At 36.4% G+C, this 16,269-nt stretch overlaps 1 protein-coding gene across 2 annotated transcripts in view; it reads right to left on the bottom strand.

Annotated features, from left to right (window-relative positions):
* The window catches only part of CSMD3 (CUB and Sushi multiple domains 3), a 1,180,343-nt gene that overhangs the window by 461,611 nt on the left and 702,463 nt on the right, over window positions 1-16,269 (bottom strand). For both annotated transcript variants that reach the window (XM_004607658.2, XM_055125482.1), the window contains one exon: window positions 2,675-2,857. In XM_004607658.2, coding sequence (XP_004607715.2) covers window positions 2,675-2,857 — 183 coding nt within the window. The remainder of the gene's footprint in view (window positions 1-2,674; window positions 2,858-16,269) is intronic.

Genomic DNA, 16,269 nt, shown 5'->3' with positions numbered 1-16,269 from the left:
ATCATACATATATGAAATACTTTATATGCTTATATCAAGAAGATTTAGTACCTTTCTTTGACTAAATATCATACTTTTGTCAGTACAAAGCTAATTTTATCTTTTTTTAAATGTTAGTATTTTTATTTAGGCCACACATGGCTATGTTTACTCCAAGCTCTGTGCTCAGGTATCATTCCTGGCAAGACTAGGGGACCATATGTAGCAGCAGAAATTCAGTCCAGAGTAACTGCCGGCAAGACAAGTACCTTACCTGCTATACTATATCTTTGGTCCCACATAGCTAATTTTATGATTATAACTAATAATAATTTGTAGAAAGTTCTTTAGAAAATTATGAAATTCAGCATCTATTTTTCTTTTCTTTTTTAGATCTAGTTGTTAATTATGCCAAATTCTGAAAAGATGATCAGAGACTTATTAATTATTCAATGCAGTTTCATTACAATTTGAATGCACTTTACATATTCTATTATAGGATTTCCATCACTTATATTAAAAAGTATCTTTAATCAATAAGGTTCATGATTTTTTTCTGTATGCTATTTGGATATCATTTTCATAATTTTTATTTAATTTTCTCAAATATTTTAATTATTTAAAAAATGCTACTCATAGGAAAATAATAGATATATATTTTTTATATATCAGGATACAAGTTCTGTCAAGATTTTCTAGTTTTTATCTTAGCTATATATTTTTACTAAATGCACTTTGGCATCTGTTAAAATTATTTAAAATTTTTACATTAAGCTACTACATTCTCTGATATTTTGAGGGGTAGGCATAGTTTTGCTTGGGTCTCACTACTGTCTCTGGGCTCAAGGATCACTCCTGGAAATGCTTAGGGAACTTTGTGGGATGCTCAGATAAAGCCCACGTGGTCAGCATCCAAGGTAAGCACCATACCCATTGTAATACCACTCCAGCCTGTTGAGATAATATAAAGCATTCTATATGAAAGAATATATAGAGCTAAGATTTTCTAGGACAGTCTTCAGAACTATTATTAAGTTTTAGATCCTGAAATTATTAAAAATTCTTTTATATTTATTGCTTCACAATGGAATTTAGCAGTTGGTGTTGGTTAGGAATGAAACTGTACATAAACTGAAAAGGTTTCTATTAAAGGGTCTTTGTACTTTTTATCTTTCAGATTTCCTGAAGACAATGCAAAATATAATTTGATTAGGGACATTTCTGAAAGGTCTAAACATACATGCTTTGCTAAGCTGTAAGATATATATATATATGTACATATATATATATATATATATATGAGAAACTGTAATGCTTACTTGCTCCTTTGTCTTCTTTAAAAAAATATCCAATATAAAGATTTTGAGCTTTAGGTATTTTGAAAATCCATGTTAGTTGTTTAAAAATGTTACCTTAAGATGTGTGAAAAATCAAAAATTTCAGAAAAGAAAATGTATACTTTGTAGCATATCTTTGACATAAATCGTATGTTTTAAACATGCTATGCTTTTTTATGTCGGTAAATTATTTAAAGTTTGTGATAATATCTAAAACATTTTGCAAGTCAAAATATTTTAAGCTGAATAAGATCAAAAGTTCAGCTTAGTTATATCTGGGGGTCATTTCAGAGCTGTGCATTAGGTGCTCAGGGCTTACTCCTGGCTTTGTGCTCACTCCTGGTATCGGTTAGGGAACCATCTGAGATACTAAGAAGTAATCTTGTGTCAGCCACATGTAAGGCAGTACCCTGTCCACTATGCTTGAATGATATCCAAAAATTAAAAATTATTTTACATTTGATTACCATTGGCCTCTGTATTATAATCTGTGAATGGTCAAAGTGAAATGCATTTTTTTTTAGCATTTTATTCATTGCTGGTCAACTATTAGCAATGAAATTAGTACTTAAACAGTGCATTTTGTAAATGTATAATGCAAATCATATTTTATTGCAGTTAAATTGAAATTTCGGAAGGGTGTTGAAGCACACTTAGTTGTACTCAGGGCTTATTTCTGGCTCTGTGCTCAAGAAACATTCCTAGCAATGCTCAGGGGACCATGTGCAGTGTTTGGGATCAAATGAAGCTCAGCCACAAGCAAGGACAGTGATGTTAAGCATCTTAACCACTGTACAATCTCCCCTGGTATAAACTGACATATTAATATATTTAGTGATGTAGTTTCTAAAAATTCAAATCCATTATATATTATAAGCATTGATAAATTTATTTTGGTAATATACACAAATGGTAACATATTTGCTATTGTGTGCCCATTTAAAGGTTAAAATAAATTAATGCACTCTACACAAAATAAAATTTTAATTATTTTAAGTGTTTTATTGCAAATAAGCATATAATATCTTATTAAAATAAATGAGTCAATTAAAATTAGTACAGATGTATAATTTCCATAAAATTATGTTATCTATAAAGCATAAAATGCCACCAATAAAGTGTTAGGAGAATGCATGTAATATATTTTTGCTATTACCAGTGAACTATATTAACTTTATTTAAATCTATAACAAAATTTATAATTTAGCAGAAGTACACTTGTTAAAGATAGTATCACAAAGTGCTATTCGCTCAAAAATAATTACATAGTTCCAGCTCTTTGCAATTAATTACAAAAGCAATTATATGAAAGGACAGGATAACATATGCTATCTGGAAGCAAAGCATTTGGTACTCACAGATACAGATGGGTATGTTTGCAGACCATTGGTTATTCTCTTGACAAACAATGGATTTCTCTCCAATTAATTCAAACCCAAATTGGCATTCAAACCTTAAAACATCACGATTAGAAAAGCCATCTCCTTCTCTAATCCCATATAAGGGTGTACCCGGATCACCACAGCTTTCTTTCTCAATTTCTGCAAAAAATAGGTGACAAAATTTATCATTAAGACAAAGGATAGTCACACAACTAAAGAACCAAATGCACACTCTGTATAGCCAAAGTACTTCAGAGCAAAAATCTAATATGTTGCCTTATCTTAATTCTTGAATTGTTACAGGATTTTCACATATCTCCAGAAAAAATTATAAAATGTTGTTATCAATGCCATTAACTGACACTTATTATTTTATTTTTCCTTAATTTTACTTCAAAGATAATCAATTTCTTTTCCAAAGAACCAATTTTGTATATTTTAAAGACTATTTAAACTATCTATATTTTAAAGACTATTTAAACATCTTACATCTTCTCTTTAGTTCATTTTCATCTCTTTCACATTATTTTGTGGTTCTTATACTCCCTCTTAAACTAAAATACGAGAAATTATTTATTAGTTTATTTTCAGACTTTCTCATTTCCTGAAAAAGTATCTATAAATTTTATTAAGAGTACTTCTTTGATATTGATAGCCTTTTTGTTCACTTCAAACTGGATTGTAATCTCCATTTTGATTTCCTATTTCACTCATAAATTTTTCAAAGTGTTTTTGAATTTATGGTCCAATGCTAAATTTTTGTTGGTTATTAATGTTACTGCTTTAGTATTCAGTATATGTATATCCAGGTTTCATACTGGATAGATAAATAAACTATATTAAACCATAATTTATTATATTGGTCAAATCAAAGTTGTTCATGCCATTAATTATGTTTTATCTACCCTTCTTTCAAATCTAAAACTGTCATTCTGAAATTCCAAACCAGGTATGGATGTAACCACATTTCCTTAGAATTTAATTAAGTTTGTGTCACATATTTTAGACCACCATTTATTCCATTTATAGAGAAAAAATATTTTTGAGAATACACAAGCAACCAGAGTATGTTCGACAAGTGTGAGATAGACAAAAGACAAAGGAGCTAATGATATTCAGTAGTATATTTTCTACTGAATAGTTAAAAATGTTAAATGTTAAATGAATGGCATTTTCATTTTAAAAGGTATAGGTACTATACAAAGTAGATACTGATTGGAGGGGATTCATTTCAATGTGCTAGGTGATGATAGAATGTTGCTAGCTGGAAATGTCATTGCTATTATGTTTCTTATCAAAATTGTTTCTCTTATTGAAATAACAGCTTCCTCTTCATTTGAAAATATATTTTGCTGTAATAATGCACACACTATTTTTTTTTTTTTTGCTTTTTGGGTCATACCTGGCGATGCACAGAGGTTACTCCTGACTCTGCACCCAGGAATTACCCCTGGCAGTGCTCAGGGGACTATATGGGATGCTGGGAATCGAACCGGGTCGGCTACATGCAAGGCAAATGCCCTACCCACTGTGCTATTGCTCCAGCCCCACACACTATGGATTAAAACCTGATTTTTCCTCAGACTTTGGTATCTTTTTGTCCTAATCTTTTATCTACAGAGCATTCTTAATGAGACACAGAACTTCAAAATGACTTTAATTACTTTTAACTATCTATCCTCTGAGCCCTCTCCTTCAGTCTCTTGAATATTATGATCATTTTTTAAAATTTGTCTTTTTAAAGAATTACTATTACCCATTGAGGTATTTGTTTTTGTCCTTTTTTTTCTTGTGCTTGGCACAATTTTTCACCAAATAACTTGTGCATTTTATTTTTTAGTTCTGAAGAATAGTTATCAGTATTTCTTTCAAATATTGGTCCTTTAATCTCAATGCAGCGGCTGCTGACAGAGATACCTCTGGGCTTAATTACTAAAATATCAGAATCCCAAAACTGGGCGGCCGCTTTCTCGTCCCTGCAACATCATATGCTCTTTGTTATCAACAATAGGAAACGTGATCTAATGATGCCATTTTGACAGGTCTGATTGTTAGGAGGGGGAACTCCAAATAATAATTGTGGGTTTCAGCCAAAAATTGAATATAATAAAAGTAAAGAGAGTAAAGTGAAAATCATATGCCACACAGGCAGGGGGGAGTGGTTCTTGGTGGTGGAACATGTGCACTGGTGAAGGAATGGGTATTTGATCATTGTATGACTGAGACTTGATGCTGAAAGCCCTGGAACTGTTCTCACAGTGATGCAATTAAAAAGAAAAAAAAAACTATAGCGAATCCGAAAAAAAAATTAAAACATTGGTTCTTTTAATTTCTCATCATTGTATTGAATGTTGAAACTGAGTTAGTCTTCGTTTTGCTCAAACTCTCAAATTTTCATTTTGAAACATGCTTATTTTGAATTATACAATATTATCTATAGGGATATATGCATTGTAAATTCCAAATTATTAATTGTTTGTAAGCTCAGATTCTTCAAATTTAACTGAATATTTTCAACATGCATCTTTATCCACAACTGTTCACATCTTACACTTCCCCCATTCAGAATTATTTTTTTCTGATTCAGAATAACTTTCTACTTAATTAGAAATCCTTCTCTTTGATCTTAAAGATTTTATTCAGGGGCTTCTCTAGAATATTTCATTGGATTCTCATTCTATGTTTGATCATTTCTCTCAGCAGCTGAAATGCTTTCCTTGCTGTCAATTACTGTAGTTTCACTGGGTTGCCAATAACCTCCTGAGATCTTGGGTTCTAACTGTGAAACTGCTTCCAACACAGAAGCTGAAAAACTAGTCTCCTATGATAGCCCGAGATCATGAGATCCTTAGTCTCATATTCCATATTGGATCCATATTCCATTCAGATCTTGTAAAATTTATATTGATTGATCTTAGGAATCCCTGAGAGGTGCATAAAATCTGAGGTTGTCTCTTTCTATTCTGAAGCATTAGGTACATTTTACGTATTTCCTTCATCAGCTTTGAGTTAGAACTAATAGTAAATACTTAGGTATTCTCTTCTTTTGAAGCAATTACATTTTTCCCCTTTGATGCAAAATTTCCTTAAGATTAGATGGTACATTCTCAAATAAAGGTGTATTTAAAAAAAAAAAAAAACTTTCTCTCAGCTCTGAGCACCCCAGCCCCGCCGGGCAGGTCTCAGTCATTCGCCCACCGCACCTGAGCCCGCCCTCTTGTGTCCGAACAGGTTAGGGGCGTGTCCTCTCGTTAGGGGGCGTGGCCTCAAAGTGGGCGAGGCCTCTTTCCGGAGAGGCCACAGATATTCTTTTTACCATTCCATGCATTGTCCTTTGGCCACAATTGATAGAACCCATTCCTCCAAAGAACTCCCTGATCATCTTAGTCACTATATGTTAATACTCAACTAACCTAGCCTATCCTAACTTCACGAAAACTGTCAATGAACACAACAACTTGCACAGAAAAGTCCTTTGTCAAAAGAGCATAGCCCAAGATCTTCAGTTGAGGTTCCTCCCAAGCTAACGAGAGCTCCAGATAGTAAAGCCCATAACAACATGAAGAAACAGAGAAAATCCCCACCTCCAGGAGAGAGCCAAGAAAATATCTCACTAACCTCAGCAGCGACCTCCCAGAATTACACCCTCCTCTCAGAGATAAAGAATTCAGAGAGGAAATTGTGAGGATGGTTCACGAACTCAAAGAAACTATGGAACAAACATCCAATAAATTAAGGGAGGATATGGATGCAGCGTTGGAACGCTCCACCAAGATAATCCAGGAAGAACTGAGAGCAGAAATTTCAAAGCTACGAACAGAAGTCACACAACTAAAAGAATCAGTAGATGAAATGAAAAACTCTGTACGAGCCCTCAATAGTAGAATGACTACAGCCGAAGACAGAATCAGTGAGCTTGAAGATGAGCTGCACAAAGCATATAGGGAACAACAAATAATGGCAAAAGACCTCAAAATGGCTCTAGAGAGAGTTAGAGTTCTAGGGGATGACCTCAAGAGAAACAACATAAGAATCATGGGAGTGCCGGAACCACACAGAACCAAACCCAATGAAAAAAAACACCATTAAAGACATCATTGCTAAAAAATTCCCAGAGCTAGAGAATGCGGACATCCGGATACAAGGAGTCCAAAGGGTGCCAGCTAAAAGGGACCCAAAGAGAAAATCCCCAAGGCATATCATAGTCAGAATGATGGATGCCGTGGATAGAGACACAATACTGCAAGCAGCAAGATCAAAGAAGGAGATCATATACAAAGGCGCACCCCTTAGAATCACAGTAGACCTATCAAAAGAAACCCTCCAAGCCCGAAGACAATGGTGGGATACAGTGAAAAAACTAAATAAAATGAATGCCTCACCAAGAATACTCTACCCGGCTAAACTCTCAGTTATACTTGAAGGAACCATACACTATTTCATGGACAAGCAACAGCTCAGGAGCTTCATAGACTCAAGACCAAATTTAAAAGAAGGACTGAAAGGTCTACTATAAGACAAGGAAAAAGACCTATAAGAACAACAAACCCTACAGAAAAATGGCACAAAATCCCATGACAATAATTTCTCTTAATGTTAACGGGCTAAATGCACCAATCAAGAGGCACAGAGTGGCAAAATGGATTCGGAAACTAAACCCAACTTTCTGCTGCCTACAAGAAACACATCTGAATAGCCAGAACAAACACAGACTAAAAATCAAAGGATGGAAAACAATCCTGCAAGCAAAGAGCCCCCTCAAAAAAAAAGCGGGGGTGGCCATACTAGTATCCGATAGCATTGACTTCAGTTGAAAAAGATCAGAAGGGACAGCAAAGGTCATTTTATATTCATCAAGGGATATGTACAACAGGAAGAAATCACACTCCTAAATGTATATGCACCTAATGAATGACCAGCTAAATACTTAAAAGAACTCCTAACAGAATTTAAGGAGGACATAACTAGCACCACGATAATAGAGATTTCAACACTGCCTTATCACCTCTGGATAGATCGACAAGAACAACACTCAGCAAGGAAACGATGGCCCTGAAGGAAGAAATGGAGGAGACAGGGCTAATAGACCTATACAGGGCTATACACCCCCAAAAGATAGAATACACATTCTTTTCCAGTGCACACGGAACGTTTTCCAAAATAGACCATGTTCTGGGCCACAAATTATACCTTAATAGAATTGGGAAGATAGAAATTGTATCAACTATCTTTTCAGACCATGATGCACTGAAGATGGAAGTTAATCACACACAGACGCGGAGAACCAAATCAAACACTTGGAAATCAAACAACTCACTATTGAACAATGAGTGGGTCACGTAGGAAATCAAAGAAGAAATCAAGAGATACCTCGAAACAAATGAGAATGAAGACACAAGCTACCAGAACCTATGGGACGCAGCTAAAGCTGTGTTAAGGGGAAAATTTATAGCTCTGCAAGCCTTCCTCAGAAAGGAAGAAAGGGCCTATATAGATAGCTTGACTTCGCAGCTCAAGATCTTAGAAGAGGACCAGCAAAAGGAACCCAAACCAGATCGAAGGAAAGAAATAATAAAACTTAGAGCAGAAATTAACGGTATGGAAAACCCGAAAAACAATCCGCAAGATCAATGAAACAAAGAGCTGGTTCTTCAAGAAAATAAATAATATTGATAAACTGCTAGCAAGACTCACAAAGAAAGAAAGAGAGAAAACCCTAATAAACCGAATCAGAAATGAAAAGGGGGACATCACAACAAAAACCAAGGAGATTCAAAGGATCATCAGAGACTACTTTGAAAGTCTGTATGCCACGAAACAAGAGAACCTAAAAGAAATGTATGAATTCCTTGACTCCTACAATCTCCCAAGACTGAGCCAAGAAGACGTGAAATACCTCAATAGGCCCATAAATATCAAGGAAATCGAAACTGTAATCAAAAGTCTCCCCAAAAACAAAAGCCCAGGTCCAGACGGATTCACTGGCGATTTCTTCCAAACATTTAAAGAAGACTTGTTGCCAGTTCTCCTCAAGCTTTTCCAGGAAATCGAAAAGACAGGAACCCTTCCGAACAGTTTCTACGAGGCACATATCTCCCTAATACCAAAAGCAAACAAAGACACCACTAACAAAGAAAACTATAGACCAATATCCTTGATGAACACCGATGTGAAGATCCTCAACAAAATACTAGCAAATAGAATACAACAACTCATCAAAAAGATCATACACCATGACCAAGTGGGATTCATCCCGGGGATGCAAGGATGGTTTAACATTCGGAAATCAATCAACATAATCCATCACATCAACAAAAGTAAAGATAAAAACCATATGATCATATCAATAGATTCAGAGAAAGCATTTGACAAGATCCAACACCCATTCATGATAAAAACTCTCACCAAAATGGGTTTTGGAGGAACTTTTCTGAAGATAGTCAAAGCCATCTACCATGAACCTATGGCAAGCATTATCAATGGAGAAAAACTAAGGGCTTTCCCTCTAAGATCGGGGACAAGACAAGGATGTCCACTCTCGCCACTTCTCTTTATAGTACTGGAAGTATTAGCAATAGCCATCAGGCAAGAAAGAGATGTTAAGGGGATTCAGATTGGAAAGGAAGAAATCGAGCTCTCACTATTCGCAGACGATATGATACTATACCTAGAGAAACCTAAAAGCTCTAGTAAGAAACTCTTAGAAACAATTGACCTATACAGTAAAGTCGCAGGCTATAAAATCAATACCCAAAAATCCATGGCCTTCCTATATGCAAACAATGAGACAGAGGAAAGGGACATGAAAAAATCAATCCCGTTCACAATTGTGCCCGAGAAAATCAAATACCTTGGCATCAGCTTAACTAAAGAAGTAAAAGACCTCTACAAAGAAAACTATAAAACGCTACTCCATGAAATAAAAGAGGACATGAGGACATGGAAACATATCCCCTGCTCATGGATAGGGAGAATAAATATTGTCAAAATGGCAATACTCCCCAAAGCAGTATACAGATTTAACGCGATCCCTATAGAGATACCCATGGCATTATTCAAAGAAACGGAGCAAGCAATCCTGGAATTTATATGGAACAATAAACGCCCACGGATAGCTAAAACAATTCTTGGGAAAAATATGATGGGAGGCATCACCCTCCCCAACCTTATACTCTACTACAAAGCGGTAACAATTAAAACAGCATGGTACTGGAACAAAAGCAGAACTGCAGACCAATGGAACAGGGTGGAATATCCCCACACACAGCCTCAAATATATGATCATCTAATCTTTGATAAAGGTGCAAGAGATGTGAAGTGGAGCAAGGGAAGCCTCTTTAACAAATGGTGCTGGCACAACTGGACAACCACATGCAAAAAAAGGGGCTTAGAACTCGACCTGACACCATGCACAAAAGTCAGATCAAAATGGATTAAAGATCTCAACATCAGACCACAAACCATAAGGTACATTGAAGACAAGGTAGGCAAAACCCTCCACGATATTGAAGATAAAGGTATCTTCAAAGATGACACGGAACTAAGCAACCTAGTAAAAACAGAGATCAACAAATGGGACTACATTAAACTAAAAAGCTTCTGCACCGCAAAAGATACAGTGACCAGAATACAAAGACTATCTACAGAATGGGAAAGGATATTTACACAATACCCATCAGATAAGGGGTTGATATCAATGGTATATAATGCACTGGTTGAACTCTACAAGAAGAAAACATCCAACCCCATCAAAAAATGGGGTGAAGAAATGAACAGAAACTTTACCAAGGAAGAGATACAAAAAGCCAAAAGGCACATGAAAAAGTGCTCTAAATTACTAATCATCAGAGAGATGCAGATCAAAACAACCATGAGATACCACCTCACACCACAGAAGCTAGCACACATCCAAAAGAACAAAAGCAACCGCTGTTGGAGAGGATGTGGGGAGAAAGGGACCCTTCTACACTGCTGGTGGGAATGCTGGCTAGTTCAGCCCTTTTAGAAAACAATATGGACGATTCTCAAAAAACTAGAGGTTGAGCTCCCATTTGACCCAGCAATACCACTGCTGGGAATATATCCCAGAAAAGCCAAAAAGTAGAGTCGAAATAACTTCTGCACTTATATGTTCACCGCAGCACTGTTTACAATAGCCAGAATCTGGAAAAAACCCGAGTGCCCTAGAACAGATGACTGGTTGAAGAATCTCTGATACATCTATATAATGGAATACTATGCAGCTGTTAGAAAGAATGAGGTCATGATGTTTGCATAGAAGTGGATCATCATGGAAAGTATGCTAAGTGAAATGAGTCAGAAAGAGAGAGACAGACATAGAAAGATTGCACTCATCTGTGGAATATAGAATAATAGACTATAAGACTAACACCCAAGAATAGTAGAAATAAGTACCAGGAGGTTGTCTCCATGGTTTGGAGGCTAGTCTCTCATTGTGGGCAACTCAGAGAAGGGAACACCAAGTAAAACGTGGTTGGAGGTCATGTGGGGGAAAGATGATGCGGGCCGAATATAGACTAGAGACTGAACACAATGGCCACTCAAAACCTTTATTGTAAACCACAACACCTAATCAGAGAGAGAGAACAAAATGGAATACCCTGCCATAGTGGCAGTGTGGGGTGGGGGGGAGACGGGACTGGGGGGCGGAGGGATGTTGGGTTTACTGGTGGTGGAGAATGGGCACTGGTGAAGGGATGGGTTATCAAACTTTGTAAGGGAGAAACATGAGCACAAAAATATATAAATCTGTAACTGTAAAAAAATTAAAATAAAATCCAAAAAAAAAAGAAAGTATGTAATTTGGAAATTATGTTGAAGATCATGGCATGGGAATAAAAAAATAGTTGCCTTTAGGGTTTTCTAAGCATAGTATCATATCATCTGCAAATAGTGATAGCTTGACCGCTTCCTTTCCTATCTGTATGCCCTTGATATCTTTTTCTTGTCTAGCTGCTATGGCTAGGAGTTTCAGTACTATATTGAATAGGATTGGCGAGAGTGGGCAACCTTGTCTTGTGCCCAATCTCAGAGGGAAGGCTTTTAGTTTTTCCTTATTGAGGATGATACTTGAAATGGGCTTGTGGTAGATGGCTTTGATGACATCTCAGTGTCTGTGTTGCAACACATAATTCCCCAAGGCAGAGAGAGTATGGGGGATATTTTCTGCCATGGAGGCAGGGGGATGGTGGGAAAGCGGGGGTATACCAGGGATATTGTTTGTGGGAAATGTTCACTGGTGGAGGGATGGGTGTTTGATCATTAGGTGATTATATCCAAACATGAAAGCTTGAAACTATCTCACGGTGATTCAATAAAATAAAAAAAAATAGTCGCCTTTTGAAACTTTTAATTGTCTCTATCTCCAAATAATATATCTCTGAGGATACTCATTTCTTTTAGGATTTATGTAGCATGTACTATTTCATGACCTTATGCAGTCACTAACTTTTTACTATGTAAAGATGTAAATAAGGGCTGGAAAAAAAAAACTTTCTCTCTGACTTGGACAAAAATTCAGTAAGCAAAAATAAGTGCACATCTATAATTCTTTTTTTGTTTACTTTCTTTTGTTTTATACCAAGTAGGCAAAAGAGACAGCTGAACTATTAGTATGCAACTGATGAGTGCAATAGTAGGTATATTCATAAAGAATATTTATTACTCCTACAATGCATTGAGCATTGCTTAAAACTGTACAAACATTTTGAAATATTTTAACCCCAACATACACCATACACATTTGTTTTGGTAGTGACCAAATGGTTCTTAGGAGGTCTTGGGCCCATTCTTGGTGAGTTGGCTAGTCAGGACAGGATGTTTAATATTTGGGCCCTCGTAATGCAGAGAAACTCAACCTCTGAAATACTGGGAAATAGCAGGGCATTGGAGCAGTCCTTAAGGATGTCAAAATTATGTCCATTGATGATGGTAGGGAACAGGTTGTGAAAGTTCAAGACTCAAACTCTGGTCTCTGCATTGCTTGTTGTAGTAATGTAGGCATTTGAATGTGGCTGGTGTGCTTGTTAATAACCGACACCACAGGATCCAAGGGGCATCACTTCCTTTGCCCTCATTTGGATCTGCAGGCACCTTTCCTGTTACAAAGTTTGTTTTCACAGTGTTTATTTACTGTGGATTTGGGGCCACACATGGCAGTGCTCCAGAACTAGTCCCAAGGATCATTCCTAAAAATTCTTAGGGATGATAGAGGTACCAGGGATTGAACCCAGGCCTCTCCTGTGATGGAAGACAAGTCCCTTGCCACTTTTATCTCTATGGCTCTACAAGATTATATAAGATTTTATCAAACTGCCTGCAAAGTCAGTTGCTAGGATGTTGCCAAGGAGGAGAAAATTGTGGATGATCATTTAGCCGTGTGATCATGGTTTGCAGTCAGAATCTCTTCTCCCAGAGGTCCAAGAATCACAGAGAGAAGCACCAAGAATGATAGGGAAAACACCACTCCTGAACAAATACAGAACAGAAGTAATGCTATGGATGACTCAAAATGAAAGTGCAACTTGAGAGGGTCACCAACCCCCTCCCCATAAGTTAATATAGAGCATTTAGATCACACACTTAAATTGCAGGGTTACCGAGAACGGAAGCTAATTGGATAGAGCTGAAATGCACAGAATCACACTGATGAAAATGGATGAATAAATGACAACAGTGAAAGAACTTCATCTTCATGAAGAATAACAATGAACAAAGAAGAAGAAGAATAAAAATATAAAATCAATAGTAGTAATTTTGACTCTGGTTTAACAGATGATAAAACAATATCATTGTTTCAGATTAATAATCCATCAGATAATCACATGTTAAAAATTGTGGGATTATCCTGGGAACACTCAAAACACTTATTTTGTATGGTGCTAACTCTAACCAGTGTGGAACACAGAGACATCATCCACCTTCTTGGGATGATCAGACTCATTCCTGTGATATTCTTTTCAAGAGCGCATGGAAAAGAGGTTATATGCAACAAAATTGGGTATACCCAGACCGAACAACATAGTATAACATGCAAAAGTCTGTTCTCTTTAAAATTGTCAAGATGAGGTCATCAGGGAAAAAAATAAAAAAAAAAAAAACTTATCCAAACTGAAGAAAATCAAAGAGACGTTAAAAGAAAACACAAGAAAATTTTGTGGGTTGAATCCAGAAAAGGGAGAAACTTAATTAAATGTGGTTAATAAATTATAATCATTATGCAATTATCATGGTGCAATGCTGATATTGGTGCCTGTTTTGTGGTTTTGTGAAAGTCCTTATTTTGGTAAAATTCAAACTGAGTATTAGAAATCATGTCACATTATATTGGCAACTTGTTTTTGAATGTTTTGTAGACTTAAAAATATTCTGCAGAAATTGTTGTTTTTCACGATCAAAAGACAGAGTAAAGGAGTGATAATACAGCAGGTAGGGTCTTTGCCTTGAGAAGGATCACCTTCCTTTCTCTTGCTGGCACCTCATATGGTTTCCTTAGCTCTGCCAGAAGTGAATCTTGAGTGCAGAGCCAGGAGCAATCCCTGAACATGTGTGGTTTGGCTCCCAAACAAACAACAAGATGATGAGGTCTAACTATATCTCCTCTTTGATTATTCTTGAGCACTAGCTATTCAAGTGAGAAAATTTTCATGTGGCAGAAGTGGCACCAGGACACTTCTTCCAGTTCCTCTCCTAAGTAGACCACTGAGCCAGGCTCCAGCACGTGGGGGCACAATGAAACAACAGGCATCATGACCTTTATTTTCTTTTGCAGCAAAACCATTAGTGGCTTCTGTTTCCTGAGTTGAACATGCAGGCATCATAGAAGTCTGACTTTTCCTGAGAACTTTTCTATGGAAAGAGACACTGTTTGGAATTGCTGAGAACTTAATGAATGAATGATGAAGTTGGATCACCAAATCAGCATGGGTAGGAAACAGGTAAATTATTTATCACTCCCAAATGAAAACTGATTGTTCTGAAGCACAGCTGGAAGTGTGACACAACTAAGCAACAAGCTCTGATGTTTCTGAGCTTGTAGTGGTCTGTTTAATGATATTCAGTAATATACTGCTTTATACTGGATTTCCCTATTCCTCTGGTCTATCTCCTTTGCTCCTCCCTGTTCATTTTTGCTGTATGGAAATTTTGTGGTAACCTCTTCCAGACCTTCTGCAAATGCAACTGAATAAAAATATTAATAGTAAACTTTATCTGTTTTCTAGCCAACCAAACCTAAGACAAATTACTCATCACTGAAAAATAATGTGTAGGCAGGGAAAGGGGAAGATTGGAATTTCAAGTAAAATTTCCCAGAAGATAAAAATATTATGGATGACATTATGTGACAATTATCTGACAGGAGTTCTGCTAAATACTATGCTGATTAACTCAAGCATTTCTAATTGAAATACTAGTAGTTAGGCATTTTTATTATAGTTTAATGATGGGGATAAAAGGAAGCTAAAGAACTAAACAAAAGTCAAGTGTGTAGAAACAATTGAAAAGAGATTCCATTCATCATTACTTCATTTCCTACACCTACAATATTCTCTCCAATGTGCATTGGTGGTTGGGAGAAAACATGCAATGAATCCTGTGAGCCAGGTTCTAGAATATGTAAGGGCAAGAGATGCCAGTAGAAGGAATGAAGATCAACATGTGAGTGTGTGTGTGTATGTGTGTGTGTTGTATGTGTCTTTGAGCCACACCTGGTTATGCTCAGGGTTTACTCCTGATTCTGCACTCAGTGATCCTACAGAGTGGCTTGTGGAGAGTACAGGAAGTAGGGGATTGAACATGGGTCAGCGGCTTTCATGGAAAGTACTACCTGTGGAGGTGGCGGGGGGCAGGAGGGAAGGAAACTGGGGACATTGGAGGTGGGAAATGTATTGGAATACTGCATGACTGAAACCCAATCATGAACTACTTTGTAACTGTGTATATCTCTGTGATTCAATTAAAATAAATAAATAAAACAAGCAATAGATACCGATGCCAAGAGTACCTAAATGCTAAAATAATTGAGCATTGCTTTAAATGTATTTGATTTAAATGCATTTCTAAATGCATAGCTATGCTCAATGAAATCAAGAAAATACATTCTAAATGATCTAGGTGGTAGAGAAATAAAATATATTAAACAGAAAAGCTTTGTCTCTGAAGTGTTGACCCAACAATCATACCTCCATATGAAACCAAAATTAACTTAGAGATATTTGAATCTTACAAATGTTAAACAGGGATCCTTCATAATCTAAATCTTTCCTGCATCTCTTTCATCTGATTTCCCACCATTTCCTCCAAGTTACTTAAGTATTAATCATGTTCAGACACTAGCTATCTGTGTTCTCATTAACATGCACTCCTGGGTCTTGAAAGAAGCATCCTCCTCGTATTCATAACTGAAGAAACTTCTTTTCACCTTTCCAAGTTAATCTATATTCCTTATATAAAAACTGTGCCAAACTTCCGAGCAGTTAGTGATCCTTTTTTTGGGTCACTGTGGGTCTCTGGCCTTACCTGTAACTCCTCTGTAGGTTTTATTATAAATT

Source organism: Sorex araneus, chromosome 2, assembly GCF_027595985.1.
Source record: "Sorex araneus isolate mSorAra2 chromosome 2, mSorAra2.pri, whole genome shotgun sequence".
In the NCBI taxonomy this organism is placed as follows: domain Eukaryota; kingdom Metazoa; phylum Chordata; class Mammalia; order Eulipotyphla; family Soricidae; genus Sorex; species Sorex araneus.
The sequence above is the reverse complement of the archived record's forward strand: the minus strand, read 5'-3'. Positions and strand labels throughout refer to the sequence as shown.